At 42.5% G+C, this 16,894-nt stretch overlaps 1 protein-coding gene and 1 pseudogene across 10 annotated transcripts in view; one reads left to right on the top strand and one right to left on the bottom strand.

Annotated features, from left to right (window-relative positions):
- SMG6 (SMG6 nonsense mediated mRNA decay factor) overlaps positions 1-16,894 on the bottom strand; it is a 232,660-nt gene that overhangs the window by 180,454 nt on the left and 35,312 nt on the right. For 9 of the 10 annotated variants that reach the window (XR_010408613.1, XM_064582972.1, XM_064582967.1 and 6 more), the window contains one exon: positions 3,925-3,986. Coding sequence is in view for 8 of the 10 variants with exons in the window: in XM_064582972.1 (XP_064439042.1) it covers positions 3,925-3,986 (62 nt within the window). In the remaining 2 variants the exon portion in view is untranslated. Of the gene's footprint in view, positions 1-3,203; positions 3,491-3,924; positions 3,987-16,894 lie in introns of those variants that run through there. The other variant, XM_064582973.1, reaches the window with a different exon arrangement.
- On the top strand, positions 9,601-9,981 carry LOC123854409 (ubiquitin-like; annotated as a pseudogene).

Below are 16,894 nucleotides of genomic sequence, written 5' to 3'. Positions count from 1 at the left end.
TATAATTTTAATAATAAATCAAGACATAAACATTGCATTTTTCACAATTCAAAGACCAAAATAAATATATCAGTCTTTGAATTCCAAGAGACCTTGAAGCCGTGCAAATAGCGTGACTAAGCAAGCAAGTAAAAACTAAAGCGGTAACTTTAACCAACGCAATAATGGGAAGCGAAATTATTCTATTTGTCACAAATCAGAAGTCTCCAGGCTGCCGGCTTCCCAACCTCTCTCAGTGGAGTCCAGGCGCAGGTCTGATCTGCCTCTCACCAGGAAAGCAAGTGTCTGTCAGGAGCCATATGGGATCCCTGACTGAATCTTCTTCCTGAGCCTGAGAAGATTCTGTCCCTATCCTTAAAAACTGCAGAAGATACAATCATTTTCAGGATAAGCATTTTGCAGACTTAAGTGACTGCTTTCCGAAGCAATCTCTAGAGACACCTTGTCTCATCTGAATGGCAGTTTCAAGAAACCAGTCTTTCAGACAACACTGGGACCTAAACTGGGAGTGACTCAGACAGTGACTAACGGGACAGCACCCAACCTCTCAGATGCTGAGGAACGCAGCTGGGCGAGATGACATTCTCTGCAGAAAACAATCATGCTTCCTAATTTTTTTCAACTTCTTAATTTTTAAAAACTGGACAAGATAGGAGCAATCCAGTAGCAAAACAAAAACAAACAAAACTAAGCCATGTGACAGGATAGAGATGAGAGAAAAAAAAATCATAGTGCTACAGAACATAAGGACTGGAATGGACCTTGGACATCACCTATTTAAACTGCTGATAAGGAAACTGAAGCCCAAAAAGGCTTTGACTTGTTCCCTCTCGAGGTCTTGTAATTAGTCAGTGGTGAAAACAAAACTTTCCCCTTGGGCACTTGATTCCACCTAATGCTCTGAACCTCTTTTTCCCTGGACACAGAGGAGGGAGACTCATGTTGCACACAATTGGCATTCAAGCGGATACAGATGCGATTTGGAACACCTAGCACAGAGAAGACACAGGCCCGGAGAGCAAAGCAACCCAGGGCTTTTCTCAAAAGGCAGGCAGGACGGTGGATGTGTCTTCAGCTGCTCCCCATTACAATCTCCTCACTCTTAATTCGTTTTCAACACCTCCCACATTTCACATCTTCTTGGTAATTAGGCAACAGTCCATGTTGTTGTGTGTGGCTTGGGCTCACTCCTTTTCTAGTCTTACAGACTACTATACTTTTTTTTTTTTTTTTACCCCCAATAGAAGTTACTGCTGTTTCTGCCTTCCAGAATAAATATGGGGCTCAATTCTTTTCCTTCCAGGAGAGCACAAGAATACTCATCAAGGGGCTGGAGTGCCTAGAATTTACATATATTTTCCTCATGTGAACATAACTGTAACTCATTTTTTATGAAGATGAACATAGACTGGCCTTATCTTTTTGCCAACAGAATATGTTATATGCAGGAATGGAAGAGGTCCTGAAAAATAATCTGGACCACAGCAAACCACCTCTGACAAATGAGAATATCTATTCTTTTTTAAAGACTTCCAGAGAAGAAAATTCCCAAACATCTTCCCTCTGTGAAATTTACTTACACCTAACCCAAATCTCTTCAGCTGCAACATAAGCCTATTTTCTCTTGCTGTCATCCCATAGAAATCAAAACTATCCGGTTATGACTCTTTTATATTTAAACACAAGGTACCCTACAGCTGTCTCTAAATAGACTTTTTATTTTACCTTAACTTTTTGTGTGTGTTTTTTTTAAGATTTTATTTTTAAGCAATCTCTACACCCAACGTGGGGCTCGAACCCACAACCCTGAGATCAAGAGGCACATGCTCCACCAACTGAGCCAGCCAGGTGCCTCTTACTTTAATTCTGTTAAGATTAATTTTTTCTCTCAGAAATAATTTTCTAGCTTTTTAATCATTATTATGGTTCTTTCCCCAAGTTCCTCCAAAATATATGTATCTAACTATAAGAATTTTTAAGGGGAACAAAAGTAAGATTCTACCTAATACTTAGACCTGACAAAAATATATCTTAAATATTCCTACATTCTAGACCAAGATTTAGAACTTCTTTAGCTCCCCACATCTCTAACAGAATAGCGGTTTCCAGCCAGGAGCAATTTTGCCCCCCAGGGAACATTTGGCATTGTCTGGTGACATCTGTAATTGTCATGACTGGTGAGAAGAGGCAGAGATACCACTGGCACATAGTGGGGAGAAGCCTGGGAAGCTGTTAAAATCCTACAACACACAGGACAGACTCCAACAACAAAGAATTATAAGGCTCAAAATATCAATGGTACAAAGGTTGAGAAATACTGACTCATAAAATCATGGTACATGAAAATTTAAAGAACAAACACAGGAAAAGGAAAAAAAGGAGAGAAATACAGAGTGGAAAGGTAGTAAGGTAGTAAGAAAGATTTTAAAATGAGAAAAAAGATAATAAAAAGGAGCCATATTTTAAGTGCAGCATAATTGTATTTCCTGCTGTGATGCGTTATTTTATGAAATGACCTTGATATCATCTTGTCCACCTTGCAGCTGCAGCTTTACATGACTCACTAGTGATTGGCCTGGGTCTACTATAACCTACTACAATACTAGATCCTTCTCTCTAGTCTTTGACAATCTGTCCATTTCTTGTAATGATTTATTCATTCATAAGCAAGTATTTCCTGAGTACCTACTGTATGCTAGGCGCTGGGGATACAACAGCGTTGAGCAAAAACTCCTGCCAGGGTAGAGCCTATGGGGGCGGGGGGGGGGAGGCTACTGACACACCTGATTTCCTTTTCCCAAGTGAATTACTTTACACTTAGTTCTCCCAATAGAGATGCATCTGTTGGCACTACTCCAAGGTTCCCTAGTGATTTCAAAATCAAGACTACCCTTGTGCTGGCCATCACTATCACTCTTGCCCAGGTTGATGACAAATGAGTATGTAACAAGCACACTTTCTAGTTCACCATGTTTTTTCACAGTGTTTCTTGAAGCAAGACAAAACCTTTCTGCTTCTCCCACTAAGGAAACCTTCTAGAGCATTACAGATAAACTCAGAAGGCTATGGCAGAAAGTGAGGGAAACACTGACAATAATGGGGGATCCAAAAGATACACCTCAAAGGGTAGCTCATAATAAAACCTCCAACTCAGGGAATAGGAAAACGCAGACAAAGACCCATCAGAGAGTGCTGCCACTTACTTGTCTCCTAGACTACAGAGGCACTCAGCATACCTCTAGTCTGGTGTGCAGGCATTCATCAGGCTTTAGGATCACTAGTTTTATACAGTGAGGAAAAATTCTGATCCACGAAAGGAATACTCAAAACATGATGTCTTTCCAGGGATTTAATGGATGAAGTAACAGGGTTTTGCACACACCATCTTCCCTGATATTTACATGTAAATCCATGGCGGATGGGGAAACCAAAGAAAAGTCTTAGCATTTATGGAGATCAGCAATATGGTGCACAAACCTGAGCAGGGAAGAAAGGGGTATGGTTCAGAAGGAAGAGAAAATGTTAGAGGAAAGAAAATGTTACTCTTCTCTTTAAGGGAAAATTAGTGGACAGCATTCTCCCCAAGGAGGACCCCTGACAGCTGTACCTAGGGACTGAGTACGACTTCCTTAAGGAGTTCACTAGGGGCTGAGCTGGAAGGCAGAGGAAAGAGAAATCAGAGGGATTAGAGGTGGGGGTTGGATGTTTAAAAGGGGCTTTAGTAAAGATAGAGAAAGAAGAGACAGATGGATGCAGAATAATATTTCCCAAACTTCATGAGCAGAGTGAGTGAAGAGAAGGTGGAGGCCTCTAAGAATTCACACCCTGTGCCCTCAGTTACAAACACAGTCTAGTTGCTAACAATATTAAATTCCAAAATGACTTGTAATGTAGGAAAATAAAATAAACATCCTGCACACTTACCCAATCCGGGTAAACAGCTTCCCATGGGCATGGAGAAAACTGAGGATGAACCTTTTGTTCAGCTGCATGGGAAAAAGAGAGAGGAGAAAACAATTAAACTTTCCCCAGTTTCCTGTTACTGAACAGAGTCCCTAGTGACACAATAACCTGGCCAGGGTCTAAGGGGTGGGCACTAGGGATGGGAACCAAATGAACATGCCCAAAGCCTCACACAGACCCAGGGCACATGCCCAACAGCTGCGGATCAGCTGAGCCACCATGACAGCAGGCTCAGTGAGTGGACAGCACCCTCTGCTGGCAGCGGTGCCTGTGTGCAGGCAATGAAGGGATGACCAAAGCGCTCAGATCTAGGAGTCACTCTGGCCCACAATGATGGAAATTAAACAATGACAAAGACAGGGAAAATACTCTGATCTTGTAAGTCCCTTATCGTATTTATAAGCTATTTTTCTACCTATCCAAGAAAGCAGAACTCTTGTAACCACGGATAAGCTAACAACACTAACTCATCCAATTGTACTTCTCCAGCTTTTAAAACAAAAATTCAAGTTCTAGATCTAGAGCTGAAAATTCAAGTGTCTACAGGAGCCAGGTACAAAATAGGCTACTGGGGACAGTAGCGCTCGACGGCTGTTCCACTCCATTTCTGCTCTTTGTAGGCCCAGGATCATCATCTCTTTCCTTTTATTTTCTCCCCTTTTAAAGAAAAGCTTTCGAAAGCTAGGTTTTTATGTGAAAACCTCTGGCTTTTAAATGTTGGCTACTAATGGAAAAAATTTAAGACATTAGGCAAGCCAAAAACACATATTTGCCAGCCACATCTGGCCCACAAGCTACCAAATTTACAATCTTCAGTTCAAGGTTCCACAAAATCTACTTCTATCAAAGCCGAGGGGAAAGATTCCTCTGATCAAACCAAGGGTTGGGGGGGGGGGGGTGGAATTCAATTCAAAGAAAGTGCAAATAATCTAAAGACCAAACCTTGTTGTCATCTTCCCCAGTCTCCTAGAACCAAAATGCTCACGGCCCAGTAGCCAAACAGAGAGAAGGATCAATAATCTTGATCTCAGGGGGGGTGCTCAGAGCAAGGAATAGTCCAGCACCCCTGGATACTTTGCCTAACAGGAAAAACTCTGCTGGTTTATCCTTTTGCAAAAGAGAACACCAATCAAATCATGACAGTTCCATCTATTTCATATGGAAATAGGGTATAGGAAATCGGTGTGGGTAAAGGAGTGTACTCACACCTCACCATAACTTCAACAGCAAACTCTGCACACAAACTGTAGTTATTTTTGCTTAAACAAATTATACTTAATCAGCAATACTAGATCAAGCATTGATTTATATAGCTAAAAAACTCAAGATACTTCATTGATGGTAACCTGTCTCTACAGTGAGGTGAGTCAGGACCAGGGACATTGGGTTCCATGAAAAGAAGGGAAATTGCTGGAAAACAAAGGAACTGCTGTGAAATAAACTGCCAGTGACCATACCACTGTTAGTGGCAAAACCTGGGCTAGAATGCAAGTCTCCAGATCCACTAGTAGAGGAAGGTGGTGAAAAACATGGACTTTCCTATCCAACCTCTGCCATTTACCTGCTGTGGAATCTCAGGCAACTTATCTAACCTAAGTTTTTCTTTCTTTCTTTCTTTCTTTTTTAAGATTTTATTTATTTATTTGAGAGAGAAAGAATGAGAGAGAGACAGAGAGAGAGCACATGAGAGGGGGGAGCGGCAGGCAGAGGGAGAAGCAGACTCCCCTGCTGATGTAGGACTCAATCCTGGGACTCCAGGATCATGACCTGAGCCGAAAGCAGTCACTTAACCAACTGAGCCACCCAAGCACCCCTAAGTTTTTTTTTCTACACACTGGAGATAACAGTACCTATATGTTAGTGGATTGGTGTATGACATAAGGCAAGTAAAAACATGCTTGACATGTTGTAAACACTCAGCTGTTAGCTGAACATTCTTCCCCAATGAATGACAAAGCAAGTGGTAAAATGTTAACAACTGAAGAATTTGAGGGAAGGATATACAGAATTCCTTGGATTGTTCTAACAACTTTTCTACAGATATAAAATTATTTCAAGATAAAAAGGTAAAAATGTAAAAAAAATAACAAAATAAAAAATAAAAAGGTAAAATGTATGTACTCTCTCTCTATTCTTATTTTAACTTAATTATCCCTTTTCCCACAGCTATCAATCATGACTAGTTAACCCACCCATAACCAGGAGGAATGCTGGTTATATTTATACATACAGGATACTTTGGTAGGCAAAGAATGATATTAACTCATCTCATTCAAGCCAATTACCATTTCCCAAGCCCCAAGGCAGCTCAGAAAATTTAAGCAATTTAAACCAGCAAATGGCAGAGTTAGAACCTGAACCCAGGTCTTCTGGTTCCAAAGAAAAGTTTTTCCTCCTTTGTACTGCAAGTATCTCAGGAAGAGAACTGATTAGATTATTCATAACGGAAGGGATGATGAGGGAATAAGAGTAACTAAAAAGCACTTCAGGTCTACTTTTTAAGTTTCTCCATGAGGTAGGAAACTCATACTGTATGAGCTACAATACCTCCTGGATTAAAATTAAGAGCACCAAGAAGCTTTGTAGTACTGTGGTTCTATCGGGGCACCTGGGTGGCTCAGCTGGCTGGGCGTCTGACTCTTGATTTCAGCTCAGGTCATGATCTCATGGTCATGGGATCGAGTCCTGCATTGGGCTCTACACTCAGCCTGGAGTCTGCTGGAGAATCTTTCTCTCCCTCTCCCTCTGTCCCCCCACACCCCATCACCCCACTCAAGCTCACTCTCTGTCTAAATACATAAATAAATAAAATCTTTGAAAAAAAAATACTGTGGTTCTATCTATACTTCCCAAACACCCTTCGTTTAGGGTAGCAGATGAAGCCCATGTAACTACCTCAATTCATACTTGCCATTGTGATTTTCAACTGTATTTAGCAGAAAGTAGATTTCAATGCATTGTTTTTCAACTAGTGAGAGTGAAGGGAATCTTAGGGAACTTTTTCAAACCGTACACACATTCTCCCTGACCTTGGTTAATGAGAACCACTGCTTTATTTTTAGTCTGAAAGTATCTGTCACCTTAAACACAGTTTCTCTTTATCGTCACCAATAATACTTCAAGTCAGAAAACAGCTAAAAATGAAGATGCATTCTAGAGAGAGGTAAGGCATGTTATAATGAGGAAATAGATTTGTTACACATTGATCAAATGGACCTAAGCAACGCTGCATGTAACACTCCAGCACAATTTTTGGAAAACAACTGATACCAAGTCCATGGTAGAAAAGTCTTAGTCTGAGCTTTCTCCCTCTCCAACACATCACCCTGTACTGGCTTCCATTTTGGCAACTTTTTGATTCTTAACAATATACTCAGATGGTCTCACTCAGGTACAGAAAGAAATGTTACTCTTTGAATGTGAGACTATCTGCCTCCAGATCTTCCTCACATATTTCCATATGGTTCACCAAAAACTAAAAATGCTTCTTGGGTATACCCTGACAGGCAACAATAGAATTATTAAAGGGCTCTTGTCTCTTCAGTTCAAGTCCAAAACCAATTCACTATGGACTCCTGAGCCTTTTATAAACCATCTAAAAGCAATGACCCAAAGAGACATTAATGGCAGTGGCTGGATGGGTAGGTCTCTGGACCCTCACGATAAAGTCTGTCCTGCCATTAACTACGGAATTATGAGTGAAATGGTTTGGGTTGTTCCTCAACTATAAAATAGAATTTCCACCCACTGACACCACCTACCTCAGAGCTGAAAGAATAAAATGAAATAATAAAAACTAAAGCATTTTGAGGAATAAATGTTTTATGCAAGCCGTGGTAACTGTCACTCAGAACTGCCTAAATGCTTTGTGAACTATGGAGCAAGGAAGGAGAGAGAAGCTGTTCAGAGGCAGCAATACAACACAGGAGGTAAGAATTCTGAAATATGCCCAATTTCAATTCCTAAATAGTTGCTCCTCCTTCTGAATAGCTGTGTGGAAAACTGAATTTCTGAGAAGTGAATTATTTTAAAGATAGTAAGAGTACTCGGTATTAAAAGAAATTCCAGTGTGCATTTTTACAGTATTGTGGAGAACACAAATTGTCATTCTCTTAATTTATCCATCTGGAGCACTTCTATAGATATGCCAAGTATTTAAAACCAAAAACCAAAAAAACCCTTGTCATGTTTTAAATAGGGGGCTCTATCCTCTTAGATAGGAGCCAACATAGGTAGAAACCCAAATTTCAATGGTACCTGTTAGCAAATGTTCAGGACTTTCAGAGCATGCAACTGAAGCCCGTTTACGGTCTCCCTAAAGCACTGAGCTCACAGGGTGCAGGAAAACGTGAGCACAGAGGTAATGCTGTGCTGTCCACTTTCATCCCTGTGCTGCTGCTGTGCCAGGCACGATCAAGAACAAACCAACAAGGCAAGGTCCCCACTGCCAAGGAACCTGCAGTCCAAGAACAAAAGACAAATAATATTCCAAAACTTGCCAACTCCCCATTTATGCTCCAAATCCTAAGATAAGGCCTACCGGCTATGAAGGTGTCAAGAGGCACTCTGTTTCCCTCGTTACTATCCCTTAGGAAGGAAAGTCTTTGGAGGAGGTAAGATCTAAGGAGATGATAAAGAAAGTGAAGAAGGGGGACCTGGCATACAAATGTGGAAACCTATCAGTAAGTTAGTAACGGAACAATCATCTGGTAAAGGTAAAAATTATTCATGGTGGGGGCGCCCAGGGGGCTCAGTCGGTTAAACGTCTGCCTTTGGCTCGGGTCGTGATCTTGGGGTCCTGGGATCCAGCCCCACATCGGGCTCCCTGCTCAGCAGGGAGTCTACTTCTTCCTCTCCCTCTGTGCCTCCCCACCCCTGCTTGTGTGTGAGTGCGCGCGTGCTCTCGGTCTCAAATTAAATAAATAAATAAACAAACAAACAAACAAACAAATAAATAAATAAATAGTTCATTAGACTTTCAGTATTCCTCCTTCCAGGATACACATAAAGAAAGAAATACAGGCAAGCCAAGTAGCATGACTCAAATGCCTCACTGAAGACAGAGCAAATCAAAATCAATCCTTCCATTTCTTACTTGGGCCAAACCAAGGCTGAGGTAGAGTAGGGACAGTGATTACTTCTCACCTTTAGTTTCCCCGCCCCTGAACTGTTCTGGGCAAAATGACAGCTCAATTAGTTCTAATTAAGCACAAGTTCCATGCTGAGATGTCCTACTTAGACAGCTGGATCTGAGCCATGTGAACTCAAGCGTAAAACGTGCCTCTTAAAACCACTTCTTCCAAGAAATGCACCCCTTGAAACAACGGCTCTCATCCTCACACTGCAGCTTAGTGCTGCCTCAACAAAGTCTTAACGTTAAAGCAATTTACTTGCTATTACTTCATTATCTCTTTTTAAAGCCAGCGGACCGGAGGGAAATTAGGCTAAATGTCAAATCAGCAGTCAGTTCCAGAAAACCCAGCCAACAAGCAGAGGGACAGCAGAACTTAAGAGTACCCAGCTGGCTCTCAGGAGGGAAACTGGCACTAAGTCTAAGGAAAAGAAGGAACCCCGCTCTATCTCTTCAATGAGGTGGCGGAGCGGTTTGGTGGAAGTGCCTTGCGGCAGACGGAAAAGATGCAGATCTTTGTGAAGACCCTAGTGGGAAAGACCATCACCCTCAAGGCCGAGCCCAGTGACACCATTGAAAATGTCAAAAATCCAAGCCAAAATCCAAGACAAGGAGGACATCCTGCCTGACCAGCAGCATCTCAGTTTTGCGGGCAAACAGCTGGACAATGGACGCACTCTCTCAGACCACAACGTACAGAAAGAGTCCACCCTGCACTTGGTGCTTCGCCTGCGAGGTGGCAACACCCAGCCTTCCCTCCATCAGTGGGCCCAGAAACAAGATGATCCGCCATGAGTGTTCTGCTCGCCTACACCCCCGCGCTGTCACCTGCCGCCAAGAAGTGCAGCCACACCAACAACCTGTGCCCCAAGAAGGAAGTCAAATAAGGCCCCTCCTTTGCCTGCAGGGAGGCCTCCTGACCGAGCCCCAAGGCCCTGTGGCCTCAATAAAGTTTCCCTTTCATTGAAAAAAAAAAAAAAAAACAAAGGAAAAGAAGGAACCCCGAGTTTGTGACTATCCTGCATTTATTGCTTGTTTGTTTACTGGGCAAAGGGATGAGTACAGAATGATATGAACAGAGACCACTGATCTTAGAATTGAAGACCTGGGTAAAATTCTGGTTGTGCCATTTATTTGCTATATAACTACTGAGAAGTCACATCAACTTTCTAAGGCTACTTCTTCAACTATAAAATGAGAAGGCTGAGCGAGATCAGTATTGGTAATTCCATAACCCTGAGTGTGTATGCATCACAAGAAGAGCTTTTATTAAAAAAAAAAAAAAAAAGATTTCCCAGTCCTACAGGATCAGAATCCTCAGGGAGGGGGAAGGTGACTGCAAATCAGCATTTTCAAAAGGTCTCCCGATAATTCTAAAAGGCGGCCAGATTTAGGAACCACTGGGCTAGATCAGGGGTCAGCAAACTACAGCCCAAGAGTCAACAGGTAGCATGTCACCTGTTTCTATATGGCCCGGGAGCTAAGAATGTTTTTTTATATTGTTTTAATGGGTGAAAAAACTCAAAAGAGTGTTTCATGACACAGAAAAATTATATGAAATGTAAATTTCAGCATCCATAAGTAAAGTTCTGTTGAAACACAGCCACACTAGCTTGTTTACATCTTGTCTGTCGCTACCTCTACAAAGGCAAGGTGAGTAGCCTCAGTAGAGTGTGTGGCCCAAAAGCCTAAAATATTTACTATCTGGCCCTTTACAGAAAAAGTGTGCTGATCCCTGGGCTAGATTTATAACATTAGGGTATCAAAAAAATTTTTCTACCTGTACAGCACTTGAGGGTTACCTCACACATCTACTGTAAACAGCAATGATTCTCACGGGCTGACAGGTGAAGAAGGGTAGTGAGGAGGAGGGCAATCACCAACCTACAGTGTTCCTTCCAATTCTAAAAAGCCCACAAATGTATGACTCTAACTAAATACAACTTTTCTTGCCAGCTTTTGAGTAAGCACCATCCTATTCCATGATAGCACCAAACCAAACCAACCCAAACCAAACAAAAACCCACCAAATGCCAAAAGAGTGCTGTTCTAAAAGCTTCTGAACTCAAAAGCCCCGAAGGCTACAAATAAATATAAATGGGACTCTCCAGGTTTCCACCTTCAATGCCAGTGTGGGGCTAAGTGACCAAGTGGAAACAGAACATACCCAAAGCCAATAAAGTTTTTACATAGGCTAGAGGGCCCGTGGACACTTCCCAAAACAATCTGTAATCGAGGGAAAGTGCCAGATTAAGGTTTATGAATCCCTGTGCTGTGGTGTGACAATCTATAACAACCAGCTCAAAAGTGCCACCAGCCTGACATGTCAAGGTATACAGAGAAAGAGAGAAAGTTCAGCCAAAGGGCAGCACTGTTGCTCTGACTGGGCTACTTTCTGAATGACTCTTCTTTCTGATTCATCTCTCTCAGCGCCTGGGAACTCTCATGGCCATCCACCCGAAAAGTAGGTGAGCTGGGACACCCTGTGTGCACTGCACACAGTGAGAGAGAAGAGGAAATGGTTGAAGCTCCCACTTGGTGATCAGGAGGGAAACCAGAAAAACAGTTCTCCAAAGGCACACACACAAGCTCAAATCCATCTTATAAGTGAATGGGTTGACGGGAGTGTGAGGATGCTAAGGTCATTTATTCATTCAACGAAAACTAACTGTCCACCTTCTATGTACAGGACACTGCACGAACCAAGAACAAAGACAGAGGTGATCCCTGCTCTGTGGGTGACATAATAATAAAGTACCATGATGAGGGACATACAGGATGCTCTATACTTCCACAGCAGGGGCATTAGAGATCTCAGAGGAGGAGATCCTTGAGTTGAAACCTGAAGGCTGAGTAAATAGTTGGCTTTGGAGCAGGTAGAGAGTCTTGTTTATGTGTCATAAGTAAATGGAACAGCATGTGTGGTGGTCCCAAGAGTGGTATGTGGTAGACTGGTATGAGCAGGTAAGTGATTCTGCAAGAGGGAGTGTGGAGAAATAGGCTGAGGCAAGTTGTACTCCTCAGTAAAAAGTCTGATTTTAATCAAACTACTGAAAAGTGTTGAACAGAGAAGTGACATGAGCAAACCTCCACTTTGAAAGGACATTCTAGCTACTGTTTAGAAATTTTAGGGTTTTTTTTGGTGGCCGGGGGGGCGGTGGGGGGGGGGGGGAGTTGGCCAGGGTCAAATGTGTGGAGGCCAGGAGACCAATTAAGAAGCTACTGCAATCACCCAATGGCAATGAAGACAGAGAAGAGAGGGAAGATAAAGGAAATGGTCATTCCACACTCAATCATGATCCCTGTCCCTAACTCCCAGGGGTTCTAGTTCTAAATAACTCATCTACAGAGACCAGCAGTGGCCCCGAACCAAGTATGAGTCTTTAGAAAAAGTCCCAAACCAAATGAAACAGTGATTTCATTTTTAGAGATAATCTGGATATTCTTATTTCAATATGTTTTTTAAAAGATTTTATTTATTTATTTTAGAGAGAGTGAGTGAGAAAGAGCATGAGAGGGGAGACGGTCAGAGGGTGAAGGAGACTCCCCATTGAGCAGGGAGTCCGACACGGGACTCGATCCCGGGACTCCAGGATCATGACCTGAGCCAAAGGCAGTCGCCCAACCAACTGAGCCACCGAGGCGCCCTCCTTTCAATATTTTAATTTTTTTATTTTTAAAGATTTTATTTATTTATTTGACAGAGAGAGACACAGTGACAGAGGGAACACAAGCAGGGGGAGTGGGGGAGGGAGAAGCAGGCTTTCTGCGGAGCAGGGAGCCTGATGTGGGGCTCATGACCTGAGCCGAAGGCAGATGCTTAACGGCTGAGCCACCCAGGCGCTCCCCTTTCAATATTTTTAAATGGCCTACCTAGCATGGTGGTTGGTACTTAGTACATATTCGATAAGTGACTGAAGAATATATAAAACATACAGATTTGATAGTGATTAAATAGACTATCCAGGTGCTACACACAAAACCCTCAAGAAAAATAGTGCAGTACTAATATTAATGCTGTAGGGAAGTAACATACTCATCATTATTCATGAGAATTTAAATCTACTTCTTTTTGGAGGATAATCTGACAAAACCCAGACAAAGGTATTCAAAGAAAAAGAGAGTTCTATCAGGAATTAAGCATTCTGATCCTGAGGAATAGCAGTTCCCTCTGCTACATTCTGGCCCAAGAGACTGGACAAAAAGAGATCACAGTTAACATCAAAATAAAAGACAAAATCCGGGGCGCCAGGCTGGTTCAGTTGGTGGAGCATATGACTCTTGATCTCAGGGGTCTGAGTTCAAGCCCCATTTTGGGTAGGTATAGAAATTACTTAAAAATAAAACCTTAGGGCGCCTGGGTGGCTCAGTCGTTAAGCGTCTGCCTTCGGCTCAGGTCATGATCCCAGGGTCCTGGGATCAAGTCCCACATCGGGCTCCCTCTTCAGGGGGAAGCCTGCTTCTCCCTCTCCCCCTCCCGCTGCTTGTGTTCCTGCTCTCACTATCTCTGTCTCTGTCAAATAAATAAATAAAATCTTTAAAAATAAATAAATAAATAAATAAAACCTTAAGGGGCGCCTGGGTGGCTCAGTCGTTGAGTGTCTGCCTTCGGCTCGGGTCATGATTCCGGGTCCTGGGATCCAGCCCCGTGTCGGGCTCCCTGCTTGGCGGGAAGCCTGCTTCTCCCTCTCCCACTCCCCCTGCTTGTATTCCCTCTCTCACTGTGTCTCTCTCTGTCAAATAAATAAATAAAATCTTTAAAAAGTAAATAAATAAAAATAAAATAAAACCTTCAAAAAAAAAAAAGCCAGGGCTCCTGGGTGGTTCAGTCATTAAGCATCTGCCTTCCGCTCAGGTCCCCTGCTCAGCGGGAAGTCTGCTTCTCCCTCTCCCACTCCCACTGCTTGTGTTCCCTCTCTTGCTGTGTACCTCTCTGTCAAATAAATAAATAAAATCTTAAAAAAAAAAAAAAAAGCCAAAATTCTTACAGTAACCTATAAAAGGCCTATCCAATACTCACTCTCTACTCCTGTAGCCTCCTGTCCCTTGAATGTGCCAAGCATGCTCCCAGTTTTATGTTCCAATACGAGGGTTCCTAAACTTTATAGCACAATGGAATGGCGTGCAAATCTTTTGAAAATACAGATGCCTGGCCTCCATCCCCAGACACTGATTTAATTTGCACAGGTGTGACACCTGGGGGTGAGACCTGAGCACTGGGATTTTTAAAGGCTCCCCAGGTTTTGGGGACAAGTTTGAGAACCACTGCTCCAGTTTACCCTGTTTTTATAGCATTTATCACCAATTTTTACACAAACACACACACACCATGACAGCAAGGACTTCGTATATTTTGTTCACAACAGTGGGCTCAAAGGAGGTAACCAATAAATACTTGGTGAACAAATGGCCTTTCTAGTCTGGTCTTCTGCTGTTCCTCCTGTCTCCACCCTTGCTGATAAGGCCTATACTTCAGGCAACAAAGAATTATTCATGGTGCCTGAAATTCACCATGTTCTTTCGGCTGCCAAGCTTTTCTATATCTAATAAAGTCCTACTTTTCCTTGCTTTCCCAACCCTCTACCCCTAGGCTGAGCCTGATACCTTATCCTGCAGGCTTAGAGAATATTTCATACACATCTGATGCTGTGTATCACAGTACATCCTAAGTACATACACATCTGTCTTTAGACCAGCTCTGTCCCTAGAACTTTGTCCACGATGACAGAAATGTTCCTTATCTTCACAGACCAATACAGCAGCCACTAGCCACATGTGGGTAATGAGTATTTGAAAGGTGGCCAGTGTGACTGAGAAACTAAATTTTTAATTGTATTTCATTTTAATTAATCTAAATAGGCAATATGGCTACCACACTGGTCAGCACAGCTCTAGACTGTGATAGATATACTTTTTTTTTTTTAAAGATTTATTTATTTATTTGACAGAGAGAGACACAGCGAGAGAGGAACACAAGCAGGGGGAGTGAAAGAGGGAGAAGCAGGCTTCCCGCCGAGCAGGGAGCCCGATGTGGGGCTCGATCCCAGGACCCTGGGATCATGACCTGAGCCGAAGGCAGACGCTTAACGACTGAGCCACCCAGGCGCCCCTGATAGATATACTTTAGTTAATGTTTCATTTCTATAACCCAGGACACAGGAATTATCAACAGTGATGGACTGGTAGATGGAGAGATGGATGGATGTAAGAGAGTTGGCTCCGAAGATTATAATACCCATATGTGTACAACTCCTGGCTTGACGTATGGCAGGAGCGAAAGACATACTCGTGAAGCACAAAAAAAGGCTCAGCCAATGAGAACAAAGAACTGGAGAACCTATCCAGTATTCTACTCTTCTACTCAGCTTATAATCCACACAGTGCGGGGAGTGTGGCCTAACACCTTACTGGGCTGTAACTTTCGAAAGCTTGGAGACAGCCCCCCACTGAGGACTGGTTGAATTTACAGAGCTGGCTCTGTGCTTTAGGAGTTAAAAGTACCCCAGGCTACCCAAACACATTTCAGATAATAAGACTTCAAGTTTTTCCAGCTGAACAAAACAAGTGTGACACACCCAAGCACCTTAATAATAAAAGTCCAAACTTCTAGAGCACCTTCTATGCCTAAGGCACTGTTCTAAGCACCTTGTCTATTAACTCATTTAACCTACGACAATCCTGTGAGTTCAGTAATCCTATGGTTTCTGTATTACAGATGAGGAAATGGAGCAACAGAGAATGACTTGTCCAAGGTTAACCCAGGCAGTCTGGCTCCAGAGTCTGAGCTCTTAATCTTTCACCTTTAAAGAAGGCAATCTTTTTGGCAGAACCAAGATAGCCACCGAGAATGTTTATAAAGGCCAAAAGCTAAAGCAACCCCAAGCAAAAACCCGCTAATGGTTCCAGCTATCATTCACTGAGAGACCACTAGTTCAAACCAACTGAGAAGTCTTACAGTTTAAGGGAAGTAGATACTTCCAGTCCACATCATATCTGGCAAGTCAGTGGAAGCACTTAACAAATGCACCCTAAGATAATGCCAACAGGAAGAAAGAAGAGAAAAGTTCAAGTGAATAAAACCCTGCTTTCTGTAACAGTGAAATAGCAGTAATAGAACTAGTAAATAAAAACTCAACATTTTTTCTAAATAAATCCATAAACTGCCTGGTTAATAGAGAAATAGTTCTTCAAGAGTCAAAGAATATGGCGCCTGGGTGGCTCAGTCGTTAAGCGTCTGCCTTCGGCTCAGGTCATGATCCCAGGGTCCTGGGATCGACTCCCACATCGGGCTCCCTGCTCGGCAGGAAGCCTGCTTCTCCCTCTCCCACTCCCCTGCTTGTGTTCCTGCTCTCGCTGTCTCTCTCTCTGTCAAATAAATAAATAAAATCTTAAAAAAAAAAAAAAAAAAAGAGTCAAAGAATATATGTACATTCATACACCATCAAGGGACTGTGCATAATCCAGAAAAAATATCTGAAAACATACCCTCCTGCCTACCCACCTACCACAATACAGGAAAACCCCCAAATCTCTCAGGAAAGGGAGGAGCAAGAACTAATCTAAGAACCCAAAGGAGAACAAAGCTTCAGTTTAAGAAAGATGTGGTCACAAAGAAGGTTTCACAAACCACTCTGCTGTGGGTACCAAAAAGCAAATAATCAGCATACAGAGCGCTCTGGCAACCTCGTGCAAGCTTCAGATTTAAGCAGGGCACCAAATAAGGGAAGGATTCTGGTGCATCAACTCCTAGGAAAAGTGTTTCAAGTTAAAAATGGTTATTCAGGTTTGGAGGCAAACTTC

Source organism: Mirounga angustirostris, unplaced genomic scaffold (genome assembly GCF_029215605.1).
Source record: "Mirounga angustirostris isolate CCGP_5_RB_7025 unplaced genomic scaffold, mMirAng1.0.hap1 SCAF_17, whole genome shotgun sequence".
Lineage (NCBI taxonomy): Eukaryota > Metazoa > Chordata > Mammalia > Carnivora > Phocidae > Mirounga > Mirounga angustirostris.
The sequence above is the reverse complement of the archived record's forward strand: the minus strand, read 5'-3'. Positions and strand labels throughout refer to the sequence as shown.